Source organism: Conger conger, chromosome 7 (assembly GCF_963514075.1).
Source record: "Conger conger chromosome 7, fConCon1.1, whole genome shotgun sequence".
NCBI classification, from domain to species: domain Eukaryota; kingdom Metazoa; phylum Chordata; class Actinopteri; order Anguilliformes; family Congridae; genus Conger; species Conger conger.
The window spans coordinates 13,255,233-13,274,364 of NC_083766.1; the positions used below are offsets into that span (position 1 = coordinate 13,255,233).

A 19,132-nucleotide genomic window follows, 5' to 3' on the forward strand; every position below is an offset into this window, starting at 1 on the left:
AGTGCAAAAATCCTTTGTATGATGGTTTTCATTCCAAGCACAGAATTTTTTATTCTTTATTTTCTTAATGCTAATGCTTAAAATATTTTTCTTAATTTGAAGCTTTTCATGCCTAGAGGGTTTATGAACCCTCTAAAGCCACATCACGTAAGAAATATCCGAGCACTCTATGAAGGATAACAATTTGATGTCCATGTTCCGCTCATTATCCTATATTGCAAATAATTACTTAAAGAGGTAACAACATTATTTAATTGATCAAATTAAATACTAGAGTGAATCAATGGGCTACTAACTGCTGAAAGTATGGACACACAGCCACTAACAGTAATAATTTGGGAGATCCAAATCTGCATTTTTTAATAGGTTTAAGGGAAAATATGATCAGATTGAAAAAGTGTCAACAACTTAATTAGGAGCCTAATTTGATCAGTTCATTGTGTTACCCTTATGTTATGTAATTGCTTGCAATATTGCACAATAAGCACAGTATAGGATTCGTATTATTCATGCCACGTATAGCTATAAAAGGCTCTAGACATGAAAAGCACATAACAGCACTAAAAGCCTTTTAAAATTCAGGGATTGCAACTTTGGTTGGAACAAAGACTGGCCTAAAGACCAAGGTTGGGAACCAGTATATTTACTAATTTTTTCTCCTTTTGATCATTTTGTTTTATTAATCTTCTTTTCTGAATTCCTTTGACATATCTTATTGTTATTCTTAATGTAGCATATACACTCACTGAGCACTTTATTTGGAACATTTTTACTTAATCACATGAATAAGTAAGTGTAATAATCGAATCAGCCAATTGTGTGGCAGCAGTGCAGTGCATAACATCATGTAGATACGGGTCAGGAGCTTCAGTTAATATTCACATTAGCCATCAGAATGGGGAAAGAATTCGATGTAAGTGACTTTAACCATGGAATGATTGTTGGTGGCAGACAAGGTGGCTTGAGTATCTCAGAAATTCTCCTGGGATTTTCACGCACACTAGTCTCTAGAGTTTGCAAAGAATGGTGCAAAAAAATAATAATAGAAAAAAAAATCCAGTGAGCAGCAGTTCTGCAGACAGAAATGCCTTGTTAATGAGAGACATCAGAGGGGAATGGCCGGACTGGTCAAATCTGATGGGAAGGAGACAGTAATGCAAATAACCACACGTTCTCAAACGGGGCCATATTGTAAGCTTAGTGGTTACTATAGTTTTACTCGTTTATCTGACTCCATTTAAGATTAGAATTTAGAAATTTGGGTTTGAAACTTACGCGAACCTCAGGAGTGATTACACTCGACTCGTACCTGCGCCACCATTACTCAATATATGCTCCTGGAATTAGCATTATTGCTGAAATCTCAGTTCGGTGGAGAACGCAGAGGCTGAGGGTCCAGCCAACACAATACATGCAAAACTGCCATGATAGTTGCGAGCCCAGGTCGGCATAGCATTATCTGGGCTCCTGAGAGCTAATTTGACAGAAACCAGTGCCGTAACACCCATGGGTATCCTTCGCACCAATTTACAAGAGCCGTGCGTCACCGATCCTTGGGCAGAAACTTGACGGCCTCACAGCTTAGAACTACCACAAATGTACCAAGCCGCCGATCGGTTGGTCTTTAGCCCCCATTTCCCCCTGAGTATTCAGTTGTAATTTAGGCTGAAAAGGTACAAGATGAATTAGAGTCATGGAGATCACGCAAGTTACAAACAAAATAGTTTATTCACAGACAGGTAGGTTGTTAGCTTTAGAATGCCAATAGTCAATTACAGATACACAAATTAAGAATAGAGATAGAGTAAATCATCATACCTAGCCTGCGTTGGCTACACACAAACAAAAAGTATAGAATATGCCGTGTATGGGAAGCCAATTACAGTCTTCCCCTGCTACACATACATACATACATACATACCCAAGGACATGTTGTGTGGGAAGTCGAATACGATCTTCCCAGATTGGTCTGTCTCCCTTGCTTTTATGCCAAATCATACGTTTGAAACCAGGCGGCAGTGCCATAAATCAACTGGAGGGGTGGTCAGATCTGGAATTTTGGAACTGTGGCATTGTCTTCCCCCTTGGAAGTGACCAGGTATGGGGTCACAGGGAGGTCACCAAAGTTCTGGAGGATTCTTTTCCCATGACCCAACTGCCCGAAACTCCCCAAAAGATAGTCAAAACAACATTGACCAGAAACCCCAGCTCTCAGGCCCCTCACAAATGGCAGCCCTTCCTGACCTTAACCACTACGCTACAGGTCGCCCCATCATATCTATGAATGCTGTAGTTGGGAGTTTTCATGATAACTGCATTATGCTGTAAATATGTATTTGTGCCTCTCATGGTAATATACCTTTTGGATAAACCTGATTTGGGTGAATGAAAGGAAAGGAGACACAACCCCAGATTGCTTGGTTTCTTCTCCTTATCTCCGAAATCCAGGCCTTAGTTCTTGACCCTAAAAGTGAGTCACCCATCTGTAATTTACAGCCAGCCCCACCAGGCAGTGGTCAGGGGGCTAAAACACATGGCTTCTACAGAGACAGCTTTTGCTGGTAGACTGTTACAAAAACTAGACCATTACACCAGTCGCACTGAAACAATCAGAATAACACCAAACATTACTATATTCTGACCTGGAATTATCATGAAATATCTTTATGCCATCTCCAGTATACCTGTACCCTAACCTGTCAGGAATGTGAGAGAAGGGGGCTGCAGGAATCCTTCTCTAGCTCTCCCCCACAGGCATGTGTGCCAAAAGGTGGGGGCTAACAATGCATGCTCCGGGAGGGGGAAGTCAGCAAGCTGACCAGCGCATGAGACCAAATGTTACTTGACTGGTTTACATGCATATGTAGCTACATCATGCCAGTAAAGTAAATTGATAGTGAGAGAGAAATAGGGACTGGAGACGCAGAGGCCAGATGTCCTAGATTGTACTGGAAAACAAATAAAAAGTCAGCGACGAAAGCTTAAAAGCTAACACACGCACCCACCCAAAAAATATCTGCATATGCAGTGTGACACCCCAGGATTGTGAGATGCAGCGATTGTCACCAGCAATTTATTAGGTTGTGATAGAGCGAGAGAGACGGCGAGTTCAAACACCATGCAAACGTATTAGGAAACGATCATCTTTACCCTTCCCCCTCACGGTTTATAGCAAAAAATGATTAACTAAAATAAGAACATAAACTCTTATGAAGCCAAAACACAGCTGCACAGAACGTTTCCATTCAGGTTGCTTTACTTTGAAGTTCAGTGTCACAGATTCGCTCGCTCTCTATGTGCTCCGGTCTCAGCCTTGCACCATGGAGATCGGAGAAGAGCATATGTTAAGCAACGGGCTAATTTGTGAGCAAAACCCACATACGTGTGCCAGTAGATTTGGCTGAAGCTTCTCAAGGCCAGCTCTGCTGGCTCGAGCGCCATAAGGCACTACTGGTACTGTAGATTTGGAAATGTTATCAACTGTTTTGCGTACTTTCGGTGGAGCACCGATAAATAACTTACTACTAACGTAGCCTAAGTGACAGAAATAGCGATTAGAGAGACTATCGTTGTGGCAGGAAAATCTGTCTTCAGCCAATTTCCTGATAAATTCTGAATGCACTCAAAATATTAGCAAGCTAGTAGTAACGTGGTACTTGCCTAAAGATGTTGTGGAAGTGACTTGACATGCACTTTAGGTAGTCTGCGTAGTGCTGACAAACTAACGTTCCGCACAAAACAATGTACACTCTCCCCCCCCCATTCTAGTAAAAGTCCTTGCCGTATTCATTGCACATAAATGAAGCCCACTTGGCTCATCTGTAGTAAATCTACTTTTGAACATTATTGTTTGTTTTCTTTCACTTTTTATACGAATTAGCAAATAGCTAACTAGCTAGCTATTACTAACTTGCGAGAGGGGATAATATTGTTTTCACTTGTTTATGACTTTCAACATTAGAATTCGTCGGAATTCCACGTTCTGCGTCCGCGGATTCCGTGCGGGCCTAGGCTTGACATGCCAATAACACTTTTGTTGTTTGTATCCACCATTGCACATTAACATCACATTGTTTTTTGTACTTCTAGATTGTTATGTCATCCGCATTCATGTTTTTATTCTTTTGAATTGATCAATTTGAAATGCTTTCATTGTTTTTACATTAATTAAATAATCACTACATCAAAGTTTTACCATGGGAAATGTTGCCGACCCCTAAAGTATCTGCTGTCTGCATATAAAAAGACACTCTTTGCTTAAGGATGATGGAGAGGGATGGGTTTCTTTTCGGCTTTTTAGACAAGGCCAGGTGGTGTATCTCCTGGTGGGCAAGATATGCTGGAAACTGAGGTGGAGCATGATGTGGAGAGGCAATCTGATTCATCCGACAGAACTGGAAGAGAACTCATTGAACCATTGATGCTCATCTGCGGAATAAGGTTGTACTCTCGTACGGGACAGGCAGGCTCAGAGAAGTTGGGCTTGAATCCCTCAACAAAGTCCTTTGAGATATGGAGCCAGTCCTGCAGAACAACAGAAAAAGGATGGGGAGAGTAAGCTGTTGATCATCGTGCTGCCTTTTGCAACTATCGGTGAGTCACAGAAAGGAAATATAGAATATGTATGCAAGAGAGAAGCTGTTACCAACGTATGGAAAGCACTAAGGCATAAAACAAAACAAAACTTGTAAGAGGTGGGTGCGTTACCTCCACCTTTCCATCATGGGTATAGAGAAGGTCATCCAGGGTCTTGCTAGGATTTGGCACTATTGGAATGAGGATGACCCTCAGCCTGGTGACAGAGGCAATTAGAGTCACTGTTCAGTTCTGATACAGCAAATAAGACAGCATACAAACCACTCACACTGATCCTATGTGCCGAATTGAATTAAATAGATTTAGTCTAGTGCTGACCACTATCAAAGTGCAGTTGACAGAAGAACTAGGGAAAATGGATTTGATTATTATTATCACACTTTTTACATGCATTGCATGCATAAACATCATGGATAAATAATAGGAATTTACACTTTACAAATACATATTTTATCATTTAGCGAACTACAATGCTAAAAAATGGTACATTTTGGTACATTTTTAGATACTTGGATAAACTCAACAACAACAAGACAAACATAACTTCACACATTTGTAAAGTGTTTGTAAAGAATGAATACCTATTACCTATTCAATACATGTGAAATATTAGTGTGTTGACATCACATTTGTACAAACATGTTAATTTGTACTGATTTGTATTCTGACTGGAAAATAATCTTTCTTCCGAACCTCATACCTCTCATTTTGAAACGCAAGAAGAACCACTGTGACCACCACCACACAGCCCATGATTGGTAACATATATACCAGCCAGTTTCCATTAGATGCTTCTGTGTGAGAGAGAGAGAGAGAGAGAGAGAGAGAGAGAGAGAGAGAGAGAAATTCAGCGCTGAAAAGTGGAGGAACCAGTCAAGCTGGCTAGCTCCAAGTGGCAAGCAGAAAAGCCATCACTCAATTTTGCTTTCTTATTTGTCTTTGCTTTAGTTTGTGTTAATTTGTTATTTTTGCCTGGAACCTGTGAGGGGGAAGGGTAAATACTTGATTATTTATTAAGATTTGGTTCAAGTGATTGACAGAATTGTCTTATCTTGTATAATTGAGTTGGCAAATCACTAATATTAGGCTTCCCACACCCCCAGATAAGAACAAGCGCTTAAATATGGAGCCAGATGTCCAGGGAATTCTCAACCATATTTCTGGAACAATTACATGGATTGCAACAACACCATGGATTAGACTTCTCATTAACTCCCAGGTCTATCATTACAATTACATCTTCAGGAAAATTAAGTTGACACTAGTACGTTTTCTCAGAAAGCAATGGAAACAGGTCTGAATTAAAATGGAAACAATTCTACTTAATTCATGTTTTTCCTGTGATTAGGAGACAGTAATGTGTGCAGGTTTTGATTCCCAATAATTATCTTAGTTCAAATAGGTAATTAGTTCTACACACCAGGGCACTCAGAAATGAGACGACATTGAAAAATTACTTATCAGAACACAAGAACAGTCTTCAGCTTGATTTTATTAATTTAATTTAGATTAAACGTTTGTTTGTTCTGAACTTTACCTGTTCTATTAACCTGCTTTGTTTGACCCCAGTAGACAGGTGTGCTCCAGGCACTCCAGTTGGACTGCAAACAACTATCCTTCACACGGATTCTCACTTGGAATGTGTAACGATTAACCTTCGATGGGAAGGGTAGGATGAAAAACATGCTAGGTAATGCACCGGTCTGTAAAGATACAAAGATGATGCAAGACAGAGATTTAGAGAGGATAGTCCTGTTAGCTCATTGTAAGTGATGTTTAGACATTTTAAAATGTAAACAGGGATTGTCACTGCCATGTACCCAATAGTTGCAATATCAATCTATGCCATCCTGACCAACCACAGTAAATATGATTGAATTTAAGTGGCTTCAGAAAGTATTCATTACATTGCATTACATTACATTACAAGGCATTTAGCAGACGCTCTTATCCAGAGCGACGTGCAACGAAGAGATGAATCTTCAGTCTGCATTTGAAAGTGGTCAGAGACTCTAACATCCACAGGAAGGTCATTCCACCACCGTGGGACAGCAGTCGTGACCGAGAAGTGCAGGTGCGGCGAGGGGGAGGTACCAGGTGTCCCGAAGTTGTGGAACGGAGGGGTCTTGCTGGGGTATATGTCTTGATAAGTTATTGAATATATATGGGGGCTGATCCCTTAACTGCCTGGTACAGGGGGGTTCTTCTTCTGAAAGGTAACCGTTCGCCCCAGTCTGAGGTTGTGTGCACTCTGGAGCAGGTTTTCTTCAAGGACCTTTCTGTATTTGGCTGCATTCATCCTTCCCTCAAGTCTGACCAGTCTCCCTATTCCTGCCAATGAGAAGCACCCCCATAGCATGATGCTGCCACCACCATGCTTCACTGTAGGGATAGTATTACCCAGGTGATGAGCATCGCTTTGTGTTTGCCAGACATAGTGCTTGGAGTTCTGCACAAAGAGTTATATTATTCCAAGCAGACCGTCATATGCCTTTTATTGAGTGGCTTCCATCTAGCCGCTCTACCATAAAGGCATGATTGATGGAGTGCTGCTGAGATGGTTGTCAATTCCGGCAGGTTCTTCTATCTCTGCAGAGTACTTCTGAAGTTATGTTAGAGTGACTGTTGGGTTCTTGGTGACCAAGGCCCTTCTTGCCCGGTTACTTAGTTTGGCCGGGTGGCCAACACTAGGAAGAGTCATGGTGATTTGAAAACTCTTCAATTTCACAATTTTGAGGCCACTGTGCTCCTGGGTACACGAAACGCTTTATAATTGTATTGTGAATACTGAACAAGTGGCACTATTTAAGATCAATGGCATAATGAATTCAGCAAAGTACCAGGAAAATCCACACACAGATGGTTAACCTTTTCCAATTTGCCCCCTTGTGGTTGAGTTGTCGATGTCTGAAATTATTGTTGTGTTCCCACTTATATCATACAAAAAACTGTGAGGGAATAAAACCACAAAATGGCGATGCCAGATTGTTAAGAAGTCTCTCCACTAGCGAGAACAGCAGTTTAGATTCTTATCAGCCTCTTATTTGCAAAGCAGGGCAATAAAACTCCAGCCTCCCCCAAGCCACGCTCATGGTTTACAACCAACCTTGCCACAGACTCAGACAATAAAAGGCATATTCAAACAATCCTTGATAACATTTCTCTACGTCAAGAACTCATGTTCCTATATAAGAACTATCTTCCAACTAACAAGAGAAGGTGAGTGCAAGAGTAGCTTTAGTGCAATTTCCAATAAGTTAAATCCACATATTTGGAAATTGAAATTGGCTGAAAAAAACGTATGTATACTATTGACATTTAATTTTATCGTCATCCACTTTTAAGAGTGGTGTGCCAAGAAATCCTGTGCACTTGAGTGTGCTGTGACAGGACAAAGGTTGGAAAATGTATAGTCTATGGTTGTGATTCCTCTCATTTGAGAACTGTCAGCAGAAGGAACTTGCTGTGCGATCCACGTCTGTTACTGCAGTTTGGGTTTATGGGCTACATGTTAACTTTGGTTTAAATGTGTTGTCACAAACAAATTCTATCCCCTTTGCAAAACTTATCGTCTCTGAAATGACGTCTATCCTATTTGTTTACTGCTGTGTATGTAGGCTCTGCATCGGCTAGCTAGCGATGCTTTTGTGAATATGTAGTACTTCGTATGTAATATCTCGATTATTTATATACATTGAACCACAATATAGGCTACATCTACCTAGCTAGATCCCTATAGAAAGCAGCTATGGCTTATCTTCCTAGTTAGCAAGCGATCTGTTTGGCTGTCTTGCCAGCTAGCTATTTATTATTTTGCTAGCTAGGGAGCTAACTTAAAATATATCTACCTCACGTCAGATGTCCTGCTTATCTACTTCTCTAAATATATTTATTGCTATCTCTATCTTAAACTGTAGGGAAAATGGCAATTTATATGTTTCGCTAACTTACATACACCGGACTAAATAAATGCTTACTGACAGAGTAATGACTAAGCGTATGCCGTTCACAAAAAGACACGCTAGCCAGTTGATGCTACAGTAGGCATCAGGGGAATGTATCTTATAGATCGCATCATAGCAACCAACAGATAAAGCTTGGCAACCACACTGTCGACTTGACTCTAACTTACGCATGAGGGGAACGTAACCGGAAACCGGAAACGTGACCCCGAAGGGGATAAGTTTGGCAAGCGGGATATAATTTGTTGTGAGAGTGCCACTGTGGTCATGTGGGAAATGTTAATACACTGCTCAAAAAAATTAAGGGAACACTTAAGGGACACATCAGATCTTGATGAACAATTGATTCAAGTTGAAAATCTTTACTGGATGTACATTGTATGATTTGTTGAGAACAAAATGACGCAACAACAGTCAAAGGAAACCAAAATCATCAACCCATTGAGGGCTGGATTCAAAATCACACCGAAAATCAAAGTAAAAAATTGAAATCACAGGCTGATCCAACTTGTGTGAATTCTATCATGGCAACTCATAATGTGACTCAGTAGTGTGTATGGCCCTCGCGTGCCTGTATGCACTCCCGACAATGTCTGGTTCCTGAGTCGGCAGATGGTGTCCTGGGGGATCTCCTCCGGGGAACATGAGGGCCAGTCAATTGCATCAATGCCTTCCTCATCCAGGAACTGCCTGCCTGCAACAGGAGGAACCCAGGGCCAATGCAACAGCGTAAGGTCTGACAATTTCGTCCTGGTACCTTATGATATGCCTCTCCAGACCATCACTGACCCACCGGCAAACCGGTATTGCTGGATGATGTTACAGGCAGCATAACATTCACCATGGCGTCTCCAGGCTCCTTCACGCCTGTCACGTGCTCAGTGTGAACCTGCTCTCATCTGTGAAGAGAACAGGCTGCCAATGGTGGACCTGCCAATTCTGGTGGCCTCTTGCGAATGCCAATTGTGATGCACGGTGCTGGGCTGTGAGCACAGGTCCCACTAGAGGACGTTGGGCCCTCATGCCACCCTCATGGAGTCTGTTTCTGACAGTTTGGACAGAGAAATGCACACCAGTAGCCTGCTGGAGGTCATTTTGTAGTGCTCTGGCAGTGCTCCTCCTGTTCCTTCTTGCAGAAAGGAGCTGATACTGGTCCTGCTGCTGGGTTGATGCCCTTCTACGGCCCTGTCCAGCTCCCTTGTGTAATGGCCGGTCTCCTGCTCTTGAGACTGTGCTAGGAGACACAGCCATCCTGGAGGAGCTAGCCTACCTGTGCAACCTGATTAGGCTGCAGGTACCACCTCATACTACCAGTAGTGACAAGGACATGAGCAGAACACAAAACTAGAGAAGAATCAGTCAGGAAGGATAAGGAGAGAGCAATTGTCTGTGGCCACCACATGCAAAACCATTACCTTTTTGGGGGTTGTCTTGCTTTTGCATCTCCATTGCACCTGTTGTCACTTTCATTTGCACCAAAGCAGGTGAATTTGATTCACAATCACAGTGCTTCTAAAATGGGCAGATTGATATCCCTGAAGTTTAACTGACTTGGCATTACACTGTGACGATTAAGTGTTCCCTTAATTTTTTTGAGCAGTGTACATGTAAATACTGCTGTAATTGCAATTATAGTGGAGAGTGACTAATTAGTTTAATAGCGGATACCATAGCGAATGCCACTTATTGTTCATTTTCATGATGGCATCAAAAAAAGTGTGAGGGAGGGGGATAAGCCAGAGATACACCTTGTTTCATTTCACATGATCAGGTTTAATGAGTCACCTGATGCTTTCTCCTCTCCTCTGAAACCACCTCCAAGTTTGTTTGTTTGTTTATCTTTTTGTTTCTTTGGCGAGCCCTGTTCTTTTCTTTCCTTTGCCAGCCGGGGCCGGGGGAATGCAGAGGGGTTGTAATATACATGCCAGTCCAGCCAGTGTGCTGTGGTCATAGGCAGTGTTGTCTTTGGTGAGGCCTTCTACTAAGTGTGTGATGCAGTAACTTTACTGGTTATGCTGGATTTGTAGTGGGCTAATCGTAATAATTCATTGGAGGATTTGTAGTGGATTCTTCCCTAAGTGTTGTGCATAACAGATTGTTTCTCAACTCCTGCTCTGCCACCGCCCTACAACCTGTGCCCTTGACCCTATCCCCTCTTCTCTTCTCCAAACTATCACACCTGACATTCTCCCATTTGTCACCTCCCTTGTCAACTCCTCCCTGTCTTCCGGCTGTTTTCCGGCATCCTCCAAGAGGGCCCACATCACTCCGCTGCTAAAAAAGCCTACCCTGGATCCCTCCATCATCCAGAACTACCGCCCGGTATCTCTTCTTCCTTTCCTTTCTAAAACTATAGAACGAGCCGCTTCTACTCAACTTTCTTCCTTCTTTTCTAACAACAACCTGCTAGACCCCCATCAGTCTGGCTTCAGATCGGGCCACTCGACAGAGACTGCGCTCCTCTCCGTCAGTGAGTCACTTCATGCCGCACGAGCAGCCTCCCTCTCCTCTGTCCTCATTCTTCTAGATCTCTCTGCTGCCTTCGACACTGTGGATCACTCCATCCTCCTGTCTGCCCTGTCAGCAACGGGCATCTGTGGCACAGCCCTGGACTGGATTGAGTCCTACCTCTCTGGTCGCTCCTTCCAGGTTGCCTGGGCTGGTTCGGTATCGACACCTCGGCCCCTCGCCACAGGAGTTCCCCAGGGCTCGGTCCTTGGCCCGCTTCTTTTTTCTCTCTACACTCGCTCCCTTGGCCCTGTGATCACTGCACATGGGCTATCCTACCACTGCTATGCGGACGATACCCAACTCTTCGTCTCGTTCCCGCCGTCTGATACGCAGGTTTCAGCCCGTATCTCTGCTTGCCTGAGGGACATCCAGAGCTGGATGGACAACCACCATCTAAAGCTCAACCCAGGTAAAACTGAAATGATATTCATCCCTGCTAATACCTCTCCCCATCTGGATCTCTCCATTTCCCTCGGGGATACCACACTCACGCCGTCACCCAGTGCAAGGAACCTCGGCGTGGTGATGGACAGCAGACTGTCCCTTTCCGAGAACATTGCGGCGGTGACCCGGTCTTGCAGGTTCTTCCTATACAACATACGGAGAATCCGCCCCTTTCTCACCCCCTACTCAACCCAGCTCCTGGTCCAAGCGATGGTTCTGTCCCGCCTGGACTACTGCAATTCCCTCTTGGCTGGCCTCCCAGCGTCTGCCATCAGACCCCTCCAACTCATCCAGAATGCAGCAGCTCGTCTGGTCTTCAACCTTCCCAAATACTCACACGTCACCCCCCTGCTTACTTCCCTCCACTGGCTGCCTGTCATGGCTCGCATCAAATTCAAAACATTGGTGCTAGCCTTCCAAGCAGTTAAAGGGTCTTCCCCAGCTTATCTGCAAAAAATCATCAGACCCTACACCCCTGCCAGACCTCTTCGTTCAGCCTCCACAGGCCGCTTGGCACCTCCCCCTCTCAGAACCTCCACCTCACGCTCACGACTACTGTCTGTTCTGGCTCCACGGTGGTGGAACGAACTCCCCGTTGAGGTCAGAACTATAGAATCCCTCCCCACCTTCAAGCGCAAGCTGAAGACACACCTCTTCAAACAGCACCTCTCCCCATCCCTCCCTACCTCCCTGTGAACCTTAATTGTTGTCTCTGTGACTTGTGTATCAGTATTTTAGTTGGCTAGGTAAGCAGTGTTTGGATAGTTAACTTTGGTGACTTTTGCTCTGTTTGTTTGTTTGTTCAAAAAAAAAAAAAAAAAAAAAAAAATGGCCCTTGTCCTTATCTTTGTTGTACAGGTAGCAGTTGAAATTGTACTTACCTCTAGGGTCTTTCAGCGAACTTATCCCTGGTTATGGGTATGCACTTTGTTGTACGTCGCTCTGGATAAGAGCGTCTGCCAAATGCCAATAATGTAATGTAATGTAATGATTGTGACACTCTATGGTGTAGTATATACCTAACTGGTGCGTGCGGCTAAGCCGACTATAGCACTTCTATGGTATAGTATATAGCTGGCTGTTACCTCTGGGTGATTCTGATCTCTCCCTTTTGGTTTTCCTCGCCCTTATGGGAATGATTATGTATTTTGGTTTTCCTCTATTTGTAGTAGGCCTAATAGCCTAACTGTAGCTTAGGCAATGACTCATTGTAGTGGGTGATGTCAGGTATGCTATTGGAATACTATGTGTAGTATTTATAGATACTATTCATACAACAACTCTTTTTCCACCTTGAACAAAGTATTTATTGATATATATTCTACTTTAACCAAAATACACCAGCAATTAAAGTGCATTATTTTTGTACACCGTCTATAGTGGCTATTCTGTTTAAAAATTATAGCCACTGCCCCAGCAATAGAAGAGATTGTTTTAACGCACCTTTGTTGTAGATCCAGGCTCCATACTCATGTTCATTGTTTGAAAATAATAAACCAAACAAATAAATCCTACCAAAACATTGTAGGCCAGCACTATGAACAAACAATGTCAAGTGTGTGTGTGTGTGTGTGTGTGTGTGTGTGTGTGTGTGTGTGTGTGTGTGTGAAAGAGAGAAAATAGATGATAGATGTAAGATTATAGAAGTTTAGGACATAAACTGTAGATTAGATGCGATGAGATGAGATGTGGTGGTTAAAAAACTGTGTTTGCTCTCAACTAAAGCTAGGACTTAATCCCTCCTCTCACTTCCCTTTGTTAACTTGTACCACACCCCATTCCTATGGGTGTGGCCAAGATTGCCAATCAGTGGCCATCTGTCAATCAAAATCAGTAAATCAGAACTATAACAAAAAATATGGGAAGTCTTGAAATTATAATGATTATTCTTTAAATATAAACAAAAAAGGCTATTTGGCTCCTACACCGTCTCCTCATGCATTCATTCATTTGAATACCTGATAGTGGGGAATACCAGGTTACTCACGGACCTAGTTACTCAGACCCTTAGTGATCTCTTTTAGTGTGGTCTAGGTTACAAAAGCAAAAGACGTGAAAACATAGCATGTCTTTCAAGTAGATGTCCGGTTCACCAAACAATGCTGATTAAATGCAATTGAAGTATAAATGGTTGTTTTAAAAGCGAAACTTTGGTCTTCTCTGTTCAGCATAGGCTACTGAATCTCACTTCCGTACCCAGTTTTCAATCCTGAATGCAATAATGATTTATCAACAGTGGCCGGTTGAATGAGGCATTATATAATCATTTGTTTTTGCTCCCCAATGTTTTTGCTTTAACCAAAGTTGGCGCCCATGGATGGGTATGCATCCTGGGTTTCATGAGTGCTATATCCAAAGGAAATGCAGTGTCTGGTCAGCAGCTGAACTTGTGTACTTAATCGTGGGAAAGGCATTCTGGCTTTGACACGGCACTAGATCTGAAATTGCGGTGAATCTGCGTAGCATGTTCAAATCATTGAAATCAAATGATTTCTGTTCTGACTTCCTTTCTGGGCATTGCTGCTTAATCACTGAAATGGCATTTTATTATTTTAAAGTTGTGCATGGAACTCTACCACAGCTGACCAATAGTCAGCTTCAGCAATCATAATCACATCCGTCCTATAGTCAACTAATCAAATGCAGACATTCCCTCTTCAACCAACAGTCGTCCCTATGCTGCTTATTGCCTGCTCTGCCTCTGCATGTTTGCTTGCTTTGCACAATTGTGCCCAGCCTCCTCCACCCCAGCTTCCACCAGTTTGGGTCTACTTCTGGGTACTGGGGGGGTTCCAGTACCCTCCTGTTTAGTAGATGTATTGGGAGATGTATTGTGCTCCCTGTAGTGCATGTTGTTGAATGCACGGTAGTACCAGCAGATCCCTTAAAATCATTTACTTACATATTCTTTTAGTATATGTTAGTATATGTTTATATGTGTTTATATGTCTAGACTGAATAATAATAATAATATTTTGCTCAGTTTGTCATGTCCTCTGTTTTTTAAACAAAGAGCAAACAAACATCTGCTAAATAATGTAATAAAATCAGCCTCTCTTCCCTTACCATTGTGTCCTTTGTGTCAATGTCCTTCCTGTAGGATACCTCACTCTCCATACATTTGTTTTCTGCACTAATATTCCAGTCCAGCCGCAGCTCAGAGCTGCCTTGCATCTTTACTGACAGGTTGTGGGGGGGCATCAGTTTTACTGGAAAGAAAACAAAGATCTGTTAGATATGCACTAAATATATGCCAGACACGCAGTTGATGGGTTTAGTCTAGGGATGGGAATCTGAGGTAATTTCCCTATTCGAATATCCTTTCTTTAATATTCAAATAACCGATAGAGGGAAATAAAATGGGATTAAGTGCCAGATTTACACAAGGACTGCGACTGCTAAAACAGCCACAATAACGTCTGGTTCATGTTTTTACAGGCTACTGTATCCTACAATGCAACTTGTGCTTGAAACTTACAACAAGCTATTTTGTAGCTTTAAACGGGCAGACCATGTGTAAGATCAGTAATTGGCTATGGGAATATTAGTGGGGTAATAACGCTTATGATAGGACTATTTCATCAGCACAGGACTTTGGCTTTGATGATGGCGAAGCTAATAAGCTTGTCCCAATTTTCTTCACTCCCCCTTGTTTGCTTTGTTTCTCCACTCATTAGCTCCACTCCTTTGCTCCACTCCTTTGCTCCACATCGTTCCGGAGAAGCAGTGTTAGTGGTGGAGTAGAGTAAAGGAGGGGGGTTAATGGGATGCACCACATGTTAGCAAGCGTGAGCACATCACACCTTGCCCAATTCGTGCTGCCTCTGAAATCCTTATTTTGACAATTTAATCTGACATAATAAGGTGATCGTGTGGGCCTTTCCAATGGGAAGCTCCTACAGACTTTGAATCTGACACCACTTGAAAGCAGGGTGAGTTCGTTGTGAACCCTGAAGAACAGAGCTTTGACTTGGGAGCTTATGACCTCAGAGCTTTCCAGTTGCTACCTCATAGCACCCGCGAGTAATTTGGCAGACGGCGAGAAGCTGTCGCCATGGAACATTCAAATATAAATACTATATTAAACTTATTTGGGCGTTTACTGTTGTTCAGCATTATTGTGTATTCCAACAATTGCATACAAAGGACGCCTTCGCTGGCTGGTACTTTCTAATCATGATATTAGCTGCAGCACAGATAACTGCTGCAGCGAGTCCGGGCTGACATGGAACGGCACAATGCAGCCATGGTAACCATTTGGCCATTTCCAATCAATGGAATAGAGGCATTTGATTAGCTACCTAATTTGCAACATATTTTCAGAACTAGGTCACTGCAAGACTGAACACAACTAATCATATTTGACTATAACAAAACTTATTACATATTACATTATCTGGTAGTGTAGGCTATGATTCTTGCCCGCTGGGATTTCTTTGTGCAAATAATGTCATTGGAAATTCATACCATTAAAACCTCTGTGTAATAAATCAGTTTATTTGGATAAACATAGATACTAAAAAATTATTTTACTCATACAGGTGACCTAATACTGACCCCTGCCCTGCCTGCAATTCCATGTAATATAATGTAATGTAGAATAGCTGTGCACATCTCTAATTTAGCCAAACTAACATTTGCCACAATGTGGCATTGAACAGTGAGAAAGTGGCACCTGAAAGTGTTTCCATTTTTATTACCTGTTTCATAGAAGGATTTTAAATTGAACTGATCAAATAATTCATGTACACCTAAATATATCCTTTCTAACACAAACATCAACATGTCATCAGTGTTCCGATTGGCCCACATTCATGTAGATGACAACATAATGAAAATTAACCCACTGAATACTTTCTGGTTGTCAGTGAGGAAAATGGTAACAGGTAACTGGTAGGCCTCTCCTACCTCTATTTTGAAGGTCATGCAGAGTCTCGGAGGAACGGTTGTCAAAAGACAGGTAGGTGGAGAGTTTTTCAAACTTTTCGCCTTTGGTATAATTTAGCCTGCATCCCACGGTGTGCTCCCCCTCTTGTAGGTAAGTGGTACAATTTGACATTTCTTTCTTCTGCCTGAGGATGGATATTATATTCATAATGTAATTTTAATTCACAGAGCACACATGCATGAACACACACACATATTTTCTCTCTCTCTCTCTCTCTCAAATTTGGGGTTGTAATACAAATATGATTGTTATTCGAAACCTAAAACAAGATAATTAAAGGAAGTGAATAAGGGTCAATTTGGACCCATGTCGTGCGTTCTAGGGGTAATGACACAAAAACTTTACAAAAGTCACTGCAGAACATAAAGCAAATAAATTGAGGATGTCCTAGCATCCTGAATGATAAAATGTTTTTATTAAAAAAATAAAAAGCAAAAAGAAACGTTCTTTGGTCCATTTGGACCCATGTTGTGCATTCTAGGATTAAATATACACTCAGTGAGCCCTTTATTAGGTAGACCTGTACACCAGCTTGTTAATGCAAATATTTAATCAGCCAATCATGTGGCGGAAACTAAATGCATAAAAGCATGCAGACGTGGTCAAGAGGCTCAGCTGTTTTTCAGACCAAATGTCAGAATGGGGAAGAAATGTGATCGAAGAGATTTTGACTGTGGAATGATTGTTGGTGCCAGGCAGGGTGGTCGCTTTGTTAATGAGAAGTTCAGAGGAGAATGGCCAGACTGGCCGAAGCTGGAAGGTGACAGTAATGCAAATAACCGCACATTACAACAGTGGTATTCAGAAGAGCATCTCTGAACACACAACGCATCAAACTTTTAAGTGGATAGGCTACAGCAGCAGAAGACTGAGAAAATAGATCTCATAAAGTGCTCATTGAGTGTATATATAAACTACAGCTGAGCGAGTTAGCATTGACATACATAGCTGTTTAGGAAACAAAGTCAGGGACAGGGGCTGGAACAGAAAGCCAGCATACACAACAGCCCTCCAGGACTGGAGTTGTATGCAGTACTTGGAGATTTCTAATAACTTACCACTTACTGTAGAAAGTATAGTTGAACTCTGGGATCCCATTTTCATTCCAGATACAGTCAATATATTTCAAGTTCATGATTGTACAGCTCACCTCTATACAGGGGAACACAAGCAAAGTGTGACACAATGTGATGATGAGCATCTAGCATAGATATTAAACGGCAAAAATACCAGCAGAAGTTCAGTAAGTTACAAGCAGCATATAAAAGGAAAAAAATGGATAGCGTAATTATATATTTGTCAGGCAAATGTGGCATTGAACAGTGAGAAAATAAGAGTTAATGGCAATGGATTATATCTAAAACCATTTTCATACAGTTTCCATGCACAATATTTATGGTACTTTCCAGAACAGTTTCAAATGCTACGTAGATGCTAACCTTTCATTTTATCCACAACAACGTAGATGACAAAATGGCCACCACAGAAAAAAGGAAAATGACAACCGGAAAAATATAATTGAATGCCTCCTCCGTATATTTATGTCAGATTTATCCTCTTTAAAGGGATTCTAGCTATAGCTTTGATGTTTCAAACCCATTTTATATTCATCAAGACTCACAGAATTGTTGGCAATGACACATTTTACACTAAAATACCTTTAGCTAATGAAAACATATGAAATACATTTTCAATTACTCTACATCACGATGAGCATATCCAGTGAACCAAATCATTGAATAAATTACATAACTGATTGGAAAGAAACTGTATACAAAAAATTGTATATGATAAAGCAAAAGCTACATCTGACTTCCTGCTAATCTGCTGCCACAAAAAGGGCCTCGTCAAGGAAAGTGAAACGTGAGCAAGTCTCCACAATTCACATCCACAATTTATGATATAAATCAAATACAAAACCATACTCCAGAAAACACGCCTTACAATCAGGTTCACTTATAAGTGGCGTTGAAGGGCTTCCACCCAAGATCAACGGATGTGGCAAGTGGCCATGTTACAAAGTGCAAATAAAGTAAATTAATCAAATTGATAATAAATTGGACAGTCCAAGGGTGGTACTCACTGGGGAAAGAGCAGCTTGCATATCCCAGGGAGAAGAGAACAAGGACAAATCCCACAAGCATCTTGAAGGGAGTCAGCGGACCTTTAGACGCATGAGGTAAAGCAGCTCTGTCTGTATGCATCTCTTCCTTCCTGAATATTACACTTCCTGCTAAGAGAATGTCAGATGAACCACATTTGTACTTGTATGCACCAAGATTTTATATTTACATAAAGACTGATTATATGGCTAAGCACAATTGTTCATTATTATATAATAATATTACTGTCTAAGATTTAGCATTAACAGCATACTGTATCTTATCAACAAAAATTTTTTTTACTTCATGGTGATTACATTACATTTTTGGCATTTGGCAGAAGCGACGCGACCAAAGCAACGTACAACAAAGTGCATACCCACCACCAGAAACAAGTGCTAAGATAACAACAAAGTTAATGCTAGGGACTATTTGATAAATCTGACAATGGATTATATCAAAAAATATTTTAGCCCAATGCAATAGAATAATAAACACTTACATCAGAACAATAAACAGCTTAGATAGCCAGACGAAACTAGCTAAATTATCATCCTTAGTTACAAGTT

At 41.6% G+C, this 19,132-nt stretch overlaps 1 protein-coding gene across 1 annotated transcript; it reads right to left on the minus strand.

Moving 5' to 3' along the window:
* Positions 1-1,705: 1,705 nt before the first annotated feature.
* LOC133133734 (cytokine receptor common subunit gamma-like) lies at positions 1,706-18,691 on the minus strand. Its single transcript, XM_061249902.1, has 8 exons — positions 18,545-18,691; positions 17,520-17,613; positions 16,422-16,585; positions 14,580-14,722; positions 6,134-6,299; positions 5,297-5,390; positions 4,708-4,792; positions 1,706-4,524 (listed from the first exon to the last, which is right to left on the minus strand). Exons 1-8 carry the CDS (start codon positions 18,663-18,665, stop codon positions 4,297-4,299), a joined length of 1,095 nt encoding a protein of 364 aa, XP_061105886.1. The 5' UTR covers positions 18,666-18,691; the 3' UTR covers positions 1,706-4,296.
* Positions 18,692-19,132: the final 441 nt, after the last annotated feature.